This window comes from Semicossyphus pulcher, unplaced genomic scaffold (assembly GCF_022749685.1).
Source record: "Semicossyphus pulcher isolate SPU_LCO1_2020_fin unplaced genomic scaffold, fSemPul1.0.p SCAF_4, whole genome shotgun sequence".
Classification (NCBI taxonomy): domain Eukaryota; kingdom Metazoa; phylum Chordata; class Actinopteri; order Labriformes; family Labridae; genus Semicossyphus; species Semicossyphus pulcher.
This window is the reverse complement of record NW_027211715.1, coordinates 3,509,356-3,528,046: the sequence shown is the minus strand read 5'-3', so window position 1 is coordinate 3,528,046 and position 18,691 is coordinate 3,509,356. Positions and strand designations below refer to the sequence as shown.

The window sequence follows — 18,691 nt, the reverse complement described above, 5'->3', positions numbered from 1 at the left end:
ATAACTGTGTGTTTAATCTGTGTTTATGTTTCTTAAGCTAAAGTGCCCAAAAAATGCTGTTTGAATTTCAGTGTGGAGTGATATTTAAGTTGTGTATTTTGTATTGTATATAAAAAGCTTGTAGTTCAAATCAGAGAAACACAATCTGTAGTAAATGTAATGACACTCTTCATGGTAGTGGGCATTTTCAGAGTTAGGGGAAGACCAAACAAGGCTGTAAGAAGGTTCAGGAGTGATTAAATTCTGTTGTAAAACCCCACTAAGCATAATCATACACCTTTAAAGGGCTCGACACCTCACACTGAGACCTTAAAGAGGCAAACCTAAAGATCCAAGTGTTACCTTGCATCATATCTGGTGTGCCAGACTGCTGTGGGTGGAGACTGAGTTTTGGCAGTCTCTGATTGGTTTTCGTTGAACTTGGTGGAGTGCCAGGAGTGAGGCCTGCTTATGGGTTCATTCCGCCTGCAGAGAGGGCATAAAATACAGACTGGATTAGAGACTAGCCACTTATGGAGAACAGTATGTGCTGCTTCCACATATAACTGGCACTGCAACCAAACAAGTAAAAGACATATTTCATTCACTCAAACGTACACAAATGAAACTGCTTTAGAAGCCTTTTATCTGCATGAAACATACCCTTTAAAGCGATTCTTTCTGTATGGCATGTCGGGAAAAGGTGAACACAACATATCAGCATAAAATGACATGCAACTAAATAAAACACAATTTCATTTGGACACAAAGACAAACATGTTACACACACACAGACATTGTATTGCATGCATGGGATAAATATGCTTCACCTAATGACATGAACCACAAGACGCATGCCAAAGAGAGCAACCATGGGAGGGGAGACACTAATGAAGATGATGTTTATCACTAGATGAAGGATTGAGATGAATATGGGCACCAGGAGAGGAAAAAGGGAGAATATGTGCTACTGTTTAGGATGAAGCCACAGAAACCGTACCTCATGGAACTTCGCAAAATCTTCGTGAGAAAGCTTCTCGCCACATGCACGTCATTCTCTGAGGGCATTTTCTGAGTTACAATATCCACCATTTTCATATTCCTGGGCAGCAGGGGGAGGAACACACACACTAAGAGCTCGCCAACAAACCACTGGACTCACATTAGAAGACAGGACACTGAACATTTAGTTTGTATCACTGCAAGAAAATCAGTGTGTTGTCTCAAAAGCTCATGAGGACAAAGGTTCTCTTAATCTCCTCTGATCCAACTATATTATCACAGTGTTATAATCCACAGGGCAGAATTATGCAGTCATAAGTAGCTGAAAAGTCTGCTGATGTGTTGTGTTATAGCCCCCTCTCCTGGTCAAACGTATGCAGCCTATTGAGAGCACACAGGTTAGAGAGCTATGACAGGACATCCTTTATGATAGGACCTACAACATGGACGACAACACCGGAGTAAAACAGTTTTTCCCATCTCTTAATAGGCTCATTATCTAACCAGCATGTGAGGCTGAGGTGAGCTGGTTGTGCTCAGACTTTGCCATATGGTCCCAGGGGGGAACACAAGCCCAGCATGAGGCAGGGGGGCTTAACACAACAGAGAATCTCTTACACAATCAGATCAGCCACATCAGCCCTCGATCCAAGCTGTCGTCTGCCTCCCAGACAGCCCTTCCATCCTCAACACTTAGATCATTTGACTGCTGGTCTTTTTGTACAGTGTTTGTCGTGTGGAGTACTTGTATCCCTAGTGGTAGTTTGTGGAACTGCAGGGGGGAGTTTTAATTGCTAATTTAAAAATATCACTCATGCATAATTCCTTAAATAATTCTGGTAAATGAAGGTTCAACAAAGCACACTTTATACATGATGTCCATATTTCCATGCTGTCATTAACTGCCATAAATTGTCAAATGTTATTGATATTGAGACAGACAAATATTAACAAAATTGATTCCTTGTTGAAACGTAGACGCTTTACAGCTGAAACACGGACAAATAAGTGAAACACAAAGTGACAACAGAGCCTACAAAATGCTCAAGCTTTGTGCTTTTTTGTGGGGACAAATTAGCCCATTAACCTTGGTTACAAGGTTGTTGCTTTGTAAATAAAACACTGATGGAGCTGTGCTGTTTTGTACCTCTAATGTTTGTTTTTAAACATAAATATTTTGCGCCGGTCAAAAGAGGTACATGGAAAAAGTTGGAGTTTGGACTTGCAGTTTGGATTCATTCTTTTTTTTTTTTTTACTAAATCATATATTTTGCATAAAAAGGGCCAACAAACTTATTCAGGCCTGTGTGTTACTTGGTATTTTCTCTTTGATGTTTTGCTATGATTTAAGAGCTTCTGACTTCTGTCAAAGAAACATAAAAGTGGAATATGTTTAAAAACACTTTAAAAACATCTGCAAATCCTTTTGACTGATTATTTTAACCATCAGTCTCATATACTATGTATGTCACTGAAATGGATAAGAGGAACATTGGTGTGATACTGGTGAGGAATTTTTAAAGACAAAGCTTTGCCTGCTTACGTTCTCAGTGGACTCAAGACTTGTCCTACAAAGCCACAAGGCCAAGAGGTCGTGCCCCCTCAGTCACCTTGTCTAAAGGCCTTCAATGATCTGATGACAAGAGGTCCGAACAAGAGCTTCCTTTTAGATGGAGACCTGAAAACAAACTACTCACTGAAATGAGTAAGCTTTTATCTTTGCACCAAACACTAGTTTTATGGATTGAGATTTTTCAGACTGAGACAGATTTGGTTAAGCTCAATAAAGTGGGACAATTCCCCGAAATTAATTGTGGATTAAAGTTTAGGCCTGTTTAGAGGACAAAGAAAAAGCCAACATGGAGCTCAGTCTTCCTTGTCTCCTCACAGTCCGTGTTTCTGGGGCACTCAGAGCTAGCCACACATGGCGCCTGCTATTGGTATGCAAATGAGGCTGGTTTTATTAGGCCTATCGTCAGGGCTACAGCTGGGCCGGCACAGATATGCTAGGAAAGTGAATCAGTTGACTGGAATGGGGGGCAGGGGGAGAGGCTGTTTTCTGAGCCCCAAATCACTTCAAATGTATCCGGTACCAACCAGTCCAACGTTCAAATATAAACAGATCACATAAGCACAAAGTAAACCTGCTTCAGGACAAACTAACAGCCAATTAATAATAACACTTCCGGAGAATATTCCCAGAAGACTTTGGTTTACCTTTAAGCCTTTTCCCTCAAAGATTAATTTGGTTTTGAAATGCTAAGTCTAGTTGATCATGGCTTAACCTAAATGATGGCTGACCTCGTGTTGAATGATAAGACAAAAACAATAACAGAGTATTAGGGTCAAAAAAAGGGCCCAAATGTACCCCAGTTGTTTACTGATAACCAGACAAAGAGCAGCAGGTATGGTGGCCATACAATAAAAAAGTCAAAAGTTTAAAAACATACAAGAATCATCGTGTTGACTCACCAAACATCTGGATGAAGGAATTCAAAATGGACACAAAGAAAGAATGTGTAATCCAAGAGATCATACAGTAATATTAGACTGGAGCCCAGTTTGGGAGTGAGACCAGTTGAAGCCGTGTGCTGGTCAGGCTCCACACTCCACTTGACACACTTCAAAGAAAAGCCATAATGAAGACACATGCAGGCTGCTGAGCATCCTCACACAACTCCAACACTGATCCACGACCTCAAAACACACACCTACCAAGAACACAACACTCAACACAGAGCAGCCATGACTTAAACTAAGTTCTCTGGGAAGAATTAGTTTGAACCGAGGGGAGATTTCCTGCAGGATTACGGGGGTTTTGCCCCTGAGAGGGGGGAGGACGAGTGTATAGAGAAGGAGGAGGGCTATTGTCGCAGCCAGTCCCCTTGGAGTATTCCCGTACCTTTGCCTCGTCTCATTGGCTCTAAGGGGCTAATATGCTAATGATGGGATGAAAAACCGGACTCTTCTCCCCTCTTGTGCGGCAGACTTGCTTTTATACGATAACCATGGCAACAGGTTGCTCTCTGGGGTGGAAGGGCACCCTGGTTCCTGAAAGCTTCGGGTAATGAGCTCTGCGACTGCCCAGGCGGGGACGTCAGCAGCACATGGCAAATACAAAAAACACTGACTTTAGCACAATTTGTTGAAATCATTATTACAATTCTGGTTTAATTTGGCTGGTCAGTTGTAGCTGTAGATCTGTCAACCTAACACGACAAAAACACAAGTTATTATCTAATCATTTTTATTTTAACAGTTATTCATACATAACTGTGTATGTCATATATATACTGTAATTGCACTTTCACAAATGTGAAGACTGTATGGTACATTAGCACCTCTACCTGCCTGTAATGTTTGTTTACATTTAAGATATATTATATATATATTTTACTTTATTTACTGACTTGCTATTTTGTCTTTGTACTGCTGCAACACCCGAATTTCTCCCCTGGGGATCAATAAAGGATTATCTTATCTTAGATTTATTTTAGTAGGTTTACTTTGCAGATATGTTAGTTTATATTTTAGATTAATATATATGAGGTTAGTCTTTATTATTGCTGCTAGAATTCCTTGATGTATTCCTTTATTTCTTCTAGTGTTATTTTTCATCCATCCATCCATCCATCCATCCATCCATCCATCCATCATAATCAAGATTGAGGTACGTAATTCCTGCTGCCGCATTTCCTTTTTCATTTTTTACCTTTTTACGCCAGCAGGCGAAGCTTTAACTGCTGTCCTTTAGGGAGATATTCTTTAAACTATTAGTTATGTAAGAGGTGAAATAAGTAAAGTTTAGAGACTGTGTTCCCTCTTAAAGAGAAGTGCTTTATATTATGTAAAGATTTCATAATGATGAAGAGAGCTTGTAATTATTTATGTTGGACAGCCTGCAAGAGTATTTTTGCAACTTTGAATCAACTTTGAATACCTGCCACGTGAAATATATGTGCAAAATGTTCTTTGTTCTATTATTATGAATCAAAATAATATAAATTTTTCTATTAAACTTGCTTTGAAATAATTTAATTATTTCTTGTCAACAAAACTAATGCAGGCTTGATTCTCGAGCTCAAATTCTTTGCTGACTTCCAAAATAAAAAATAGACTGTCAAAACTTTTAGTGACTGTCTTCTTTAGGAATTTATATCTATGACATAACTTTCAATATTAGCTATCATATGGAAACATAAGAAACATTACAAGAGTGCAAACTGTAATACATGTTAATTAAATGGCTTATCAAGGAAATTTTAAGTCACCAGTAAAAAATGTTAGGACAAAAAAACAATCTGAAAACAAAGTCATCTGAACTGATATCTGTTCTTCTGCTCATTAAACCGTGCAGATTGTTACAGCATCTCCACTGTTGCCTGTAGATAACAATAAACCTAAACGGCACAAACAGAGGAAAACACTTGTTTCTAAGTGACAAACAAGTGCTTTTTTATCTTATTTAAATGTCTTCTGGCACAAAAGCCAGAGGTCTGGTGACAGCAAGAAGATTAGTAAATAATTGTTGCAATCTTAAGCTGATAATGGGGCAATAAAATTCACAGAGATCTATTGTGAGGGAAGCAGTCAAGCTTACAGTCCAAATAAGGATTTCATCATGAGGTGCAGCGAATCCAGTTAACCACATCTTTACTACAAGTTGATCTCACCAGCAAAAAACATGACGGGGCAACCAGAAGTACAATGTCTCTTGGACAGGTGATGCATTAACTATTGTATGACATCTGGCAAAATGAAGTGCAGCAATATGTGCACTATGGGGCAGAAATATGCTGAGGTTGTATGGAGCCAACCTGCACCTTTCAGGTGAGCCGGTGGATTCCATTTGGTCCCTGAGGGTCTGACAAAGACCCTCTTCAGCAGGACCCACAATCAAACCAGTCATGTTTCGGGTGAGAGAGGTGAACCATGAGCAGCATGTAATGACCAGCACATTCCTGAGCTGAGTGGCATACCAGCTGTCAAGTCGGCGAGTGTCCGCACTGACCCACGGCCCAGAAACACCTGGAAACCTTTTGTCTGAGTTTGAGGGTCTGAACATCATCACTCTAACAAAGTCCTGCATCTTAAACAACATCAATTATCACAGTTCAGGGGCAATCAGTGTCTCAGAGTGCAGGATCCATCTGCTGTAAAACCTGGGTCTTATTAATACATATTTTGGGGACTTAATGACTAAGAGAGGTACAAAAAATTTGCAACTTAGATGGCCTCAGTGGACAGCTAATAGTCTGACTGTAATGGTGTCAACGCCGATCAATGTACATTCTAAAAGGTGCTTGTTTTTGCAACTGGCTCGGATTATTATTCTAAGTGTCTGACGACAGAAAGGATCCCGACAGAGCTTTTTGTTAAAGAGAAAGATGCTTTTTCTGAAAGAGTGAGCACTGACATCACTCACAAAAACAATCATTTTGCCTTTCAAACGTGAGTTTTTTCTGTACCACTGCCTTAATCAGCCATGTTCTTTTTTTTTTTTAAGATTATTTTTTGGGCTTTTGTCTTTAATTATAGGACATCTGAAGATAGACAGGAAATGTTGGGAGTAAAGAGTGGGGGATGACGTGCAACAAATGATCGGCAGACCGGGATCAGTGCGATGAGGACTGCAGCCTCTGTACATGGGGCGCCTGCTCCACCAACCGAGCTAAACCAGCGCCCCAGCTATGTTCTTTATTGATAATACCAAATGAAACATAATCAACTGATAGCAGCAGCGATAGCAAATCACATGTTAAAAAATTAGTTTTTTTCAATTGGGTCCGTCTGTGTTATTGAGAGCATTGTAACAGCTGTTTCTGTTTAAAAACTGATCTTACTCTTACACACAAAGATCGATCTTTGAAGGTATCCTTTCTGCAATGATGTCAGACAATCTACGATTAAAACGATCCAAATTTGATCTGGCACATTTGCACGCAGGGATTAAAAATGAAATTCACCCCTGTGAAAATCCGCTGTCAGTCAAAGCTGGTGTTCTCTGTAATCAATACAAGCAATAATATTTGAAATTGGCGCCACAGCTGTGGAGAAAGTTGTACAAACAGCTCGTGGTTTCGCCATTCTACATTCCTACAACACCCAGCGTTCATTGCACCCCTGCCTCTGAAAGGAACGGCCCAGCGAGAGACGCTGGAGTGAAATACTACCGTTTCAATGCAGGCAACGGGGCAGAGTGGGACAGAATCCGAAATATGACAAGAATATACCGGTGGATTGTCTAAAAATCTGCGGAGGCGGGCGTCCTAGACTGAGGAAGTGTAGTTTACCAAGCTCCCTGGCCTCCGCCAGTTTTACGTAATCCGGCAGAGTTTTCCCAGGGCCCTCTGGAGAAGTGGATAGAGTCCTCCAAAGGCACAGAGCAAAATTGCATTTTTTTCCTACCATAATGGCATTAGCTCCCCATAATAGCATGATAGGACTGAGGTTGAAAATCGGGGAACTGGCCCTTTAATTTGCAGCCACTACAGCGCAAATTGCCAACTGAATCTTCTAAAACAATTTTAAAACTTTTTGTACATACAAGTCCTTAATTTAGACCTCAAAATACATTAAAGAAATCAAGCTCCAGTCTAGAAATAGGGGAATCCCCATTTAAAGCAAGCTGATAGGCTTACTCACAGCTGAATGACACCAGAACGGAAGTCAAATAACAACAAACAGTGAGGGGATTAGCTCTAGTCCCCCGTAATGACATATGATTAACCAACAACAAACAATTCATTTTATCAAACTACTTATACAAGCAAATGCGCACAAAACTTGTATAAGGTGTGAGAAATGATCAAACATTATGATGTGTCCCTTGACGGTGATCTTCCCCTTTAACATACTAAATAACTTTGAGTGAGGACAAACTATTTCACATTAGACAAGATAAAAATGTGTATGTATCAATTACAAACAAACATGCATTATATATACACTTTTCTTTCCAATAATAAAAAAACACATCAACAGTTAAATGTGACAACTTTCCCTCAGATTCACATACATACCTTCTGAAATATTTGTCAATCACCAACATCTCTTCATGTCACATCAAGAAAAAACCATCACAGCTCAAAGCAAGTGTATGTTTTCTTAGATAACACTGTATGGTGTCAAAAAACAAAGATCAAATTCAAATCAACGTCCAGTTAAGCTAGTGATCCACCTCAGTGCCTGCCTGTCCACTAACCTTGGCAATGGAGCAAACCAACAAAAGCCCGAGGGGGAGCAGTTAAGACCGAGCTACACAGAAATCTCTAAACTGTGATTTTCTCTGCTGAGACCCAAAAAATGTTAAGAAATCTGCTTATTACAAGAATTCAGAACACAGCATACCAATCATGCTTTGTGGGCTTATTAAGAAAAACAAAGAGCAGTGCATGTAAGCCACAGCACTGCAACCCCTACTGAATGCTCACACTGTAAGGTAGGCCAATCAGCTTTTACAGGTATAATTGGATTGTGCACCAAACCTCTGGGCCTAACTCATCTAAAATAGCCACATAAGTGTATAAATCTATCGAAAACAGAACTTTTAAAGCTGCAAGAGACATAGAAGAGGTGGCTATCCGCTTAAGTGGATGGAGTTTCCTCTAATGAAAGACAATGATGTTTGTTAGTGATTGTGGTACTTCTGTTACAAAGCCAGAAGGGGGAAACAGAAAGCCACAACAAACTTCAAGCTTCATGTTGTAAAGTTTAATGATTCACTCTGCTGTTAGTTTCACGTACAAGAAGTGCCTCAAGGGAAGAGAAAAGGAGGACAGGCCAGACTGCGGGGGGCCTGATGAAAAAATTAAATCCCTTCTACCTTGAACAAGAAGAGAGGTAAACAAAATAATGTGAACAGTTCATCTCATAAGATCACCAATGCGATATGATTCAACACAATATGGGAAAGCTACTGAGGTTTGAAATAATCTGTGTTTATGTGACCTCTAGTTGCACTGGACAGAAAGTACAAGCGTGTGTACCGTTTGTTTTCCTGATCTTAGTAAAGCTGCTTTCAAGACAAAGAGGGGGGGCTGTCTATACATTGTTTGTGACAAACTACTGACTTGAATTCAACTTAAAAATAGCTGCATTAAGCCAAATCAGATACATTTTGGAAAGGAGAGGACACACCGAGTCATTCATTTCCTGTATCTCTGTCACATGGGTTTTGTAACTGCCCCGCCCCTTAAGGTGACGAGCAGCAGGTGCTGACACTTCAGTCAAATAGGAGAAGTGCATTTTGGCAAAGATCCTAACCGAGACTTTTCCCACACCAATGTCAACATGAAACCCATTTTGCACAAGCATCTTATCCTCTGTACATTCTGACAGTGAACTGGCCTTTTTATGACAGAAATCCGTAGAAGGTTCACCCTTTCGGGACAGGAAGAGTGACCCATTTCCTATTATTAGTGTAGCATGTAGTGCTTCATCTTTGTCATTAAGAGTCTTTGCTGAGTCTGGTTAACAATTTCTCTTTTCTTCATTGTCTCTTTCCAACAAGAGACAAACTGAGATTCAAAGGGAATCAAACGACAAAACCATGAATCAAAAGTTTAAGCCTGTGTCTTTAAAAATGCTATTTTTGTAATTTATATTTAATTGATTTTGAGGGGGAAAAAAGCATGAACTTTAGGAGACTTAAGTGTGAACCATTTTTCTTATCACTGACAAAGCTTGTGGTACATTATCTGTATTATAAAAAGATCTTTGCTGAGTCTGTTCAGTGAATGCTAAAAGTGAATGTGAACACAGATTATGACCGATTCTTTCACCTTAATGTATAATTTTTTCAAGTGCTGCATGTCTTTCGATTGCATTTTTTCAGATGGAAAAATCTGGACACAATTCTTTGTTTGAGACCCGTCTCTCTCTGCTACACACTCTTGAAAGATCTGGCAACCTAGATCTCTCTTCTCTCCAGAAGATCTGGCAACCGGTGAACTTACAGGGCTGCTTCTATCTGAATAAACTGAAATGTAAAGGGACTTGAAAGTGAAACCATGAATAAAAACTGAAATAATATGTGTGCTTCAATTGATTATTCTAACTAATTAGAGGGGGGAAAAAAGAGACCAGGCCAGCTTACATGAGAGGAAGTGCGGCTACCATTTTATACCACTGTGAAAGCTTGTAGTGCATCTTCTTTGTTATAGAGTATCTTTCCAAATTACTACCTATTGCTTTTAGATTTTAGAGTTAGCAAAGCATAAGAATAGCACGCTGCAATGCATGCAAATGCAATGTGTCAATGCTGGACAATTATAGTGTTTGACTGTATGCAGTAGTTAGTGTGGCAAGTGTTAAACAAATTAAGCACAAGACATGCAATTTCACTTTAGCCAACACCCTTATTTTGTTTTTGTGTGCAGATGTTTTCAAAAAGTTGATATTTAAAATGTAAATTAACTTTTAAACTTAACAGATCAAAGTTGAGGCACAGAGTGACAGCAGTTCTGTCGAGGCATGTGCAGCGAGGAGACGAGATGCTTTCCCACAGATAACCACACCTGCCTATTCTCTGTGTGACGTGTGACAGGCCTCTCCCCTGCCCCTCTCCCTATGACATTACACCAACAATCTCACATGAGTCACTGCATGCAAAATAAATCAGGCCCCTCCCTTGTGCTGTCTGTAAAGAGACCACACCTGAGGACAGGAGCAGGTTGTGACAGCTTCCTGATCCTCGTTCACCGATCCAACATTATCCCTGAGATAAAAGGAGAGGTGTTTCACGGCTGACATCTTACATGCTCAGGCACAGATTAAGCTACAATCAAACATTACAGTGCTTTGTACGAGTGCAGGTCATGATGAGGAATGCTACACTGTAAAACATGTCCAACACCAGCTTTATCCACAAAATCCAGACTTAAATAAAAAGAAGAAATGGAACTGAAGCTTTGAGGTTGTATAATGAACAACTATCACTCTGCTGTTTTCTAAATCAGACTCAAACTTGTTATTGTGGCCTTGAAAATGAGGGACTTGAGAAGCTATTTGAGACATTTAAAGCAAACTAAACTCTTCAACATAAACGGGCAGAAGGAAGGAAGAGTCCCCTGGGAATAAAAGCCAGTGAACAATGCAACAGGAACAATAAGACTGGCCCTTTTAAGGAAATGTCTGTCTTCATTTACAACTACAAACACACTGACAATACACATATCCTGTAGACATGCATCCTGCTGATCTGTTAAATCTACCCAGTATGTGGATCGTATTCTCCCTCCATTTAAAACAACAAAATACATGTGGCTACCAGAGATAAAGTGAAAACAAAGACGCTTTAGATGTTAGCCGTGATGCAAGACACTCAAGTAATATTTAGTCTGCTTTTAGGTCCGTCTTCAGTTGATTTACTGTACGAGTTTCTCCTCACATGCATTATAAAAATCAGACGAGAAGTTTCACTTCAACTACACCCAGGTGCCAGTCAATTAGGTCCACAATAGTTCTGCTATAAACCAGGCGGTTATTATGCTGAAGAGTGGTGTTGAACTTCATTTGGAGGATGTCGCTTGAATGGGATTATACAGAGAGGTGTTTCTGTAATTCAGCCTACTCTCATTGATATAAAATTGGGTAGATAAAAAGTCAGTATGATATAACTTAATTATAACATAACTATTCTCATAGTTATAACCACATTACGTTGTCACTAATTTCTATTTACAGATTCTACATAGAAATGTAGAATCTGACAACATATTAGCCTCTCATTAATCTCTATTAACAGACATCTGCAGCAAGTTCAGCTAACAACCTGCTCGAGATCAAAAATTCAATTTGAGACAAATTCTCTTGAAACTGTGTCGTGAAAGCTGTTCAGATTTCACGACTTTCACGACTATAAGCCTCTAAAAACTTGATTTCAAGTTCATAACAGTTTCAAATATTTGTGATGGTACACTGACTTGGAATAGGAAGAACGATGTCTCTTTCATTTCCACTCTGAACACGGAACACCTGATTTGAGAGAGGTATGACACGGCTTTCTAGCAGAAAGCCTTTAAGGAAAGAACCTCCAGATAACTGTGTCCCGACAAGAGTATATCTCACCTGACTCTGCGGGAGTGAATTGCACCCCTCAACTAGAGAGGCACCAAATATAAGTTTTAATATTATTCTAAAACTAGTTTGCTCAATCAGCTTGTGATTGTGTGGTTTGATTTCAACCGCAGGCTGTCATTCAATACCCTCACTAAATCTTTTTTTGCAATACTAAATAAGAAGTCTCAATACACATTTGTCATGTGTGTTTTGACAGAAATACCAGGATTTCCTCAGCAAAAGCAGCAGCAAAGACAGCATGCTTTAGTTATTTTGACCCACGAACCTCTTTGCAGCAGAAGATATTACATCAATCGGCAAGTGGAGTCTTGTATCTCTAAGGGTAACATATTTTCATCAATGTTTGTGCTACAGACTGCAATGGATAAATGAGCAAGAGGGTCAAATTTCATGGCTCAATGTGCTCATGATGAAGTAGTGTTCCCCATTTGTATGCATACTGCATGCAAAGTACGTACTGTAGCACAGAGAAACAGTATGCAGTTTGGAATCTCTTATGAATAGTAACCAAAGCCGTTTTAACTTTGGCACAAAATTGTGTGTTTATATTAGACTCCATAGATGATTTCAGGCGTTTAAGTTGTCCCACAATATCTGAAGTAAATCAAATAGACACAGATAGTTATAGACAGTAATGCCTCCTTGTTTCCAGATCCTATAATAGACCTGCCTGTTGAGAATAAAACACAATGAGAGAGCCTCACAGCCGCGTCCTTGTGGAGAGATAAATGGTGAGTGGACTTCCTTGTACGGTAGGATTTGTTCAGGGATTACGTTATGATATGATACAATACAGAACGAAATGCAGACGGCAAAGAGAGACAATGGGAGCAGTGTTACGCACACAACAAGGCCATTGGTGAGAAGGCCTGCAGCACTCACATTGACAAATGATTCATCAGTTAAACGAGATATGAATACTTTAGAGTCAATGGGTCACAAAGAGTGGCTTAAGATAAATGAAGTGAGTGTGACTACTTATTGTGGGCTTACTGTTCACTATCAGTCTGTTCTTTGGTAAATAAGAAAGAGATGTGTGTTGTTACAACAAAACAAATTATAAAAGCCTTATCAGAACTGACAAAAAAATCAGTGCCAAATAGGGTAAACTGCATTGTAACTTCCTCTTTTCTGCCTGTAAATAGAGTAAATGACGTCACTAACAACCTTTCTTCCTTGTTTCAACATGAACATGAAAAACTGTGTCACAAACCCTGAACTTAGTGCAACCTGGCAAAACAGGACGATCCAGCTACCAAGAACTCAGCAGTTAGAGCTGAAGAGAAAAGCCCTGACAGTGGAGGCTGCTTTACACACACGCGACACAGACAAACAGCTGCAGGGACCAGGGTCCTCCGTCGCCTTGGTTTGTTGGAAACGCTACCATGGTGACCGGGTGCACTTGTGACAGCAGCAGATGTAGGAGGAGAGGGCACTGGAGGGGACCGGGGATTGGTTACCTACCTTTTCACCACCAGACTGAGGGTCTTGTGGGAGCCTTTCACCAGGCAGATCGCCTCCTGTCTGAAGCCACTCAGGGGAATCTCGTTGATGTTGACGAGCTCGTCTCCCACCTGGAGACTCACAGCTGCTGCCTTGCTGCCCTCCTCCACCTGGAACACAAACACAGCAGATGGGAAAGTGAGCATTAAACACGCAGAGATACCAAAGTTTTTCAGGAGGCTAACTTCCAACTAGCTAGTAAGCAAGTGAGTCGCCATGGTGAAGGAGATATTGGCAGTGTTTCATCTTAAAGCTTACTCCACCCAGCTTCTTTCCATAACAATAACATATTGGGAGCCTCTGAATCTGACTAGAGAAGCACAACAGAAGAGCAAAAAAAGAGTCAAATATTAGCTGACAAATCTGGACACAGTACATGTTTATACAAATTCCAGTTTTATACTAACAGCAACTTCTTATTTTACAGCTGTTAGCTCACAGTGCAGTCTTTGTGCCAAGTCCAGAAACACCAGCGCTGCCTTTTTGTTTAAATTTATCAGAGAAGATTAATTGTGCACTCGGTAGGATAGGTGTCCACATTTAGAGAAAACAAGATGAATCTTTATGAACGTCTGGCAGTGGGATGGGGAAGCAGTTGCTAAACATTTGTATCTATGACAATGTTTACCCATGCATGCAGAATGTAAAGTTTATAAATGGCTGCAGAAAGACTTCTTATGTCCAACAGTTTCCCACCACAGTGTTGTGAAAGAGATTAAGTAACCTCATACGACCTATCCTTAGTGCTACTTACTGCCTCTCAGTGTTTTAACACTTGTGATAAGCAAAATCCTGATATTTACTGAAGGTTTTAAAGCTTATTAAGGTTCAGATTCTTCTGTTGTGAGCTTATGTTGTAACTTTTCTCAGTGTTTTAAATGTAATTCTTGTGTTGCTTCCATCTCTCTTTAAACACATTAATAAAGTGCGTAATTTCTGCTCATGTGTAGAGCCCGACAGATATGTTATCCTATACACGCTAATAGAGCGCTAACTTTTTTTGTTACAGAACATATAATGCAGAAAACATTGTTTGGGATGATTTAGAAACTTTGTCATAATGTAGTTTGTCAAGAAAGTCCATCTTTGATTAAACTCTCAGCACTATCTTGTGATGGTTTTTTGTATGCAACTATTAGGGGTGGGCAAAAAAAATATTTTTATCTTCTAAGATTCTAACTCGATTCATAACTTCCAAAAAACGATTTTTACAAACAGTTTTTCCCGTCTCACCGTGCGCACTTTGCGACTTCCGTAGCACACAAGGTTGTTACCTGTGGTCTTAGATTTGCATTTGTGTGTTCTGATTATTATTGTAATCAGTGGATAACTTTTTAAAAAACTGAAAATTATGTAACGTTACGCTTTCATGCCATTATTTGCTGCACCGCCTTTATTAGCTCACAGAGGACTGGAATCTACTCCAGTCCTCTGTGAGCTAACGAAGGCGGCTTCCTGAAGCACGTACTAATTCAAAAATCGATTTTGAATCTGAATAAACAATCGTTATGAATCGAAAACCGATTCTGAATCAAATCGTGAGACACCCAAAGATTCCCACCCCTAGCAACTATTACTATTCACTATTTTATTATTTTTTAATGGGGTGCCAGTCAGGAAATATCCCGGCAAAAGTAAAAGTCACACAGTTAACCAACACAAAGGACGTATGCCGTAAATGTAAAACGAATTGCCCATACACCCTTCACCAAAAGTATACCCTTGTAACAAAACACCATAAACACTCATTTTTTTCAAATACTAAAAAAGTATATTAACGTAAGACAGAGGTAATACTGCAACCCATAAACAATAGAAGAAATAACGTTCACTCCATTATACAAGATATTCAGTCCAATTTGAAACTTCAAAGATGTTTCATAGTTTATTTCCTTATTTTCGCCCACAATTAACTCAGTTCGTTCAACAGCGATGGTCAGGATATTTCAGTTCATTAAAAAAAAGACACGGCTGTATAAACAGCCAATCAGAGCTTATTTGTATTCTACTAGATTTTGACAAAGTATGAAAATGTGAAATATTCTTTAGTGAAGTTATTTGTTTAAGAAAGCAGCCTTCAGAGTATCTTTGTAAAGTTATATTGGTGCACAATCCACAAAGAAAAAAAGATCAAAGTACAAACTTTCAACTTTAATATCTGTAATTAGTGAATTGTTCTCCTCTACAGTAAGTATCAGTCTGAAAAATCTTATATTTATTGGGGTCTATTGTTGTGTAAATAACTACATAACTACACCTATTATTTTGGACAACTGTCTATCGTATGCATTCTTTGATGTTATGAATCTAATCTTTATGGCAGTCGAGTTATCAAGAGGCAACACAACTAAAAAGAAAAAAGGCTTAGGGGATGTGTGAGAGGAAAGCACCAAAAAGCCCCCAGCATGTCTCTTGTTGACATTCTTAACGTACTTTATTGGGTAACAGTGACAGCGTAAACACACTGTTTAACATAGCTAACAGCAGGTAGGCCAGTTTCTAAAGACAATGATCAAAGGCTATAAAAATACTTCAAAAAGTTGCCGTCCGAGCCAGTGGCATGATGTAAAAACAAACTGAATTGTGTTTGTTTGAGGGCAGACACCTGGAATAACACTTGCGTCAAAGGGAAGTACAGTAAACAGTACAGTGAACTGAAGTCTGCAACTGCTAGTGTTGGCGTGTCTCTGGAGAAAACCTATTGAATATAACACATTAAACTGACAGAGGCACAGCCACAGAGACGGTCTCTGAAGTGTCAGATACAGCGAGTGTGAAGGTCAGTGCTGTCCTCACTCTGACGCAGAGAGTCAGATATGAGAGGTGCAGGACAGCGCGGCTCAGTGTGGAGAGAAGCGCAGCGAGAACTTTCTTGGCAGTTGGCACATTAACACACAAAAGCCCGGCTCTGTGACTGATTATCAGTTCTCAACCTGTTAGAGGGGCTGCATTACTCAACCGCAGAGGTATGTGTACATTTACAGACCATTACGTGTTATATGGCCTTTATCCGCCAGAGCCCAGATAGCTCCAATCAAAGCCCCCTTTCATTTTTCTATAATAACGATTTTAGGGCAGAGTTAAGCGGGGCGGACTGAGATTTTTATGATGGCTGGCTTGATTCCCGAGCTCGTCCTGATATGGTAGGGTATTTTGAAGAGAAACTGAATCACTGGCTGATGCCTCTGCAGTACGTTTCTGTGTTTAAAATGGACCCAAAACACCAAAGATTCATTGAAAACGGAGAAGCAATCTTAGGTGAAAACACTGGTTTGAATACGTTTAACTAAGGTTTAAAAATGGACATCACATTTAGGCATTTCATTTATATTTCAGAAGGGCAAATTAAGAGTATAGTGCAAAGTTTTTTCTTCTGTTTATGATTTCTTGGCAAGTTTGAAGCGCTCAGCACCAAGCCCACTGGTTTCTTCAGAAGACATAAGTGTAACAAAAGTGAATAGTGCATACTGGATACCATTTTCATTTGCAGATCAATGAGAATTTGGTATTAAAGTGAATAATTGAGGCAGCAGGATGGTGTATGTGTAACATAATCAAAATAAACTACACGGTAAGGAAGGAAAATGTCACCAAGTGTCCGTGTAAATAAATTAGTTTTCCAGATTTAAGTTTTCTCAACTACATCTTTGTAAGTAGTGAACCGTTTCCTCATCATACTGCAGAATTGCGAGTACCGGTAAATGGTTACTATGGCAGAAACAAAGAAAGAAAAGATTGAAGACCACAGAGTGAAACTTAAAAAACAGTTGCAAGACACAATGGATGAAAACAAACAGTCAAAACCATCAGCGAGGACGTTTTGCCTAAATGACACAAAAAAGCACCGCAGACTAAGCATCAGAGAAAGTCAACAGACGATCAGGAGAACAAAAGGACAGAAGATAAACTGAACTTATTTTAGCAACCAAAGCAAAACTCACTTAAATAGCTTTTATCTAGGCCTGAGCAGTCAACATATTTAGTGCAATAAATTGTCCAACGACAGCACAGTACTAATTCTTTCAAATGTTGTGCATTCAGTACATAAAAACAAACAAATGTCTTCAAAATCAGCAACTTGCGAGGGCATCTGTGTGACGGCCTGACGTTACACAATCGCCCTGCTTTTATTGAAAACAACCAAACGGGAAACTCTGCTCCACAATAGGACAATATATTAAGAATGTAAATAAAAATGACAAACTGTCAAGTAGCAGCATAAAGGAAAACATAAAGGCAGCAGATTTATTCTGCTTTTCCAAACATTTGTCACCTCAGCAGCCCAATCAGCATGAGCCATAGCACGTCCTTTGTTTACCATCTTCCTCTGGGCTATAATCAGGCAGACTCCAGCCATCCTGGATGCCTGAGTATCCTCAAAAATAGCCTCATGTGTCTCTGCGGGACATGAAGGGAAGGATGTGGTGGTGATGTGGGTAAGGAATGTGTCTTTTCTGCTGACAGATGTCCTGCTCAGTGAGCTGACAGGGCACTGAACTCAGACCTCTTGTGGTTTTAGGCACTGCCTGCACACATCACTGACAATGTTCATTGTTGTTTGACAAGAAACCAACAACAGCATAAACAGAGAGATGTTCTGCATCTGTCGCTCTGTCCATCACTTCAGTCCAGACTGAAATATAGCAACTATTCCATTTATGGCTAAGTTCCAAATGTCTTGACAACTAAAGAACAGATATTTAAAATCCTGGTGCTTCATGGATGAATCCTAATAAAGTGGTGATCTCCTGATTTTTTAATTTTATGCCACCACAATTCTAAATGCTGTGGCTAAGATTGCAATGACTCGACAGGATGGATTTCAATGAAATTACTATCTCCCTCAGATGAATTGTACAATCCTGATTCTAACAAAGATGGGACAGAGGGTAAAATGGCAACATGTGCAGAAATTAGTTTGTATTTACAAAAACACAACAAAAGTTCATTAGTAGGAACATTTAATGTTTTATCTTTGTACCATTTTTCAGTTGATTATATGGCCAAAAAGTTATGTTTTACTGTTTAACAATACTCTGTTATACACACAAACATCATTGTGAGTAAGATACCTGAAGTCAGCATCAGTACAGCCTCACACAGCTGGTAGCATGACTGTAGCCTC

At 39.6% G+C, this 18,691-nt stretch overlaps 1 protein-coding gene across 3 annotated transcripts in view; it reads right to left on the bottom strand.

The window, feature by feature from the left end:
• The window catches only part of shroom2a (shroom family member 2a), a 45,580-nt gene that overhangs the window by 18,079 nt on the left and 8,810 nt on the right, over nucleotides 1-18,691 (bottom strand). For 2 of the 3 annotated variants that reach the window (XM_069680351.1, XM_069680352.1), the window contains exons 3-4: nucleotides 13,528-13,676; nucleotides 343-465 (exon numbers count right to left, since the gene is read on the bottom strand). In XM_069680351.1, the coding sequence (XP_069536452.1) occupies nucleotides 343-465; nucleotides 13,528-13,676 (272 nt within the window). Of the gene's footprint in view, nucleotides 1-342; nucleotides 466-979; nucleotides 1,082-13,527; nucleotides 13,677-18,691 lie in introns of all 3 variants that reach the window. The other variant, XM_069680353.1, reaches the window with a different exon arrangement.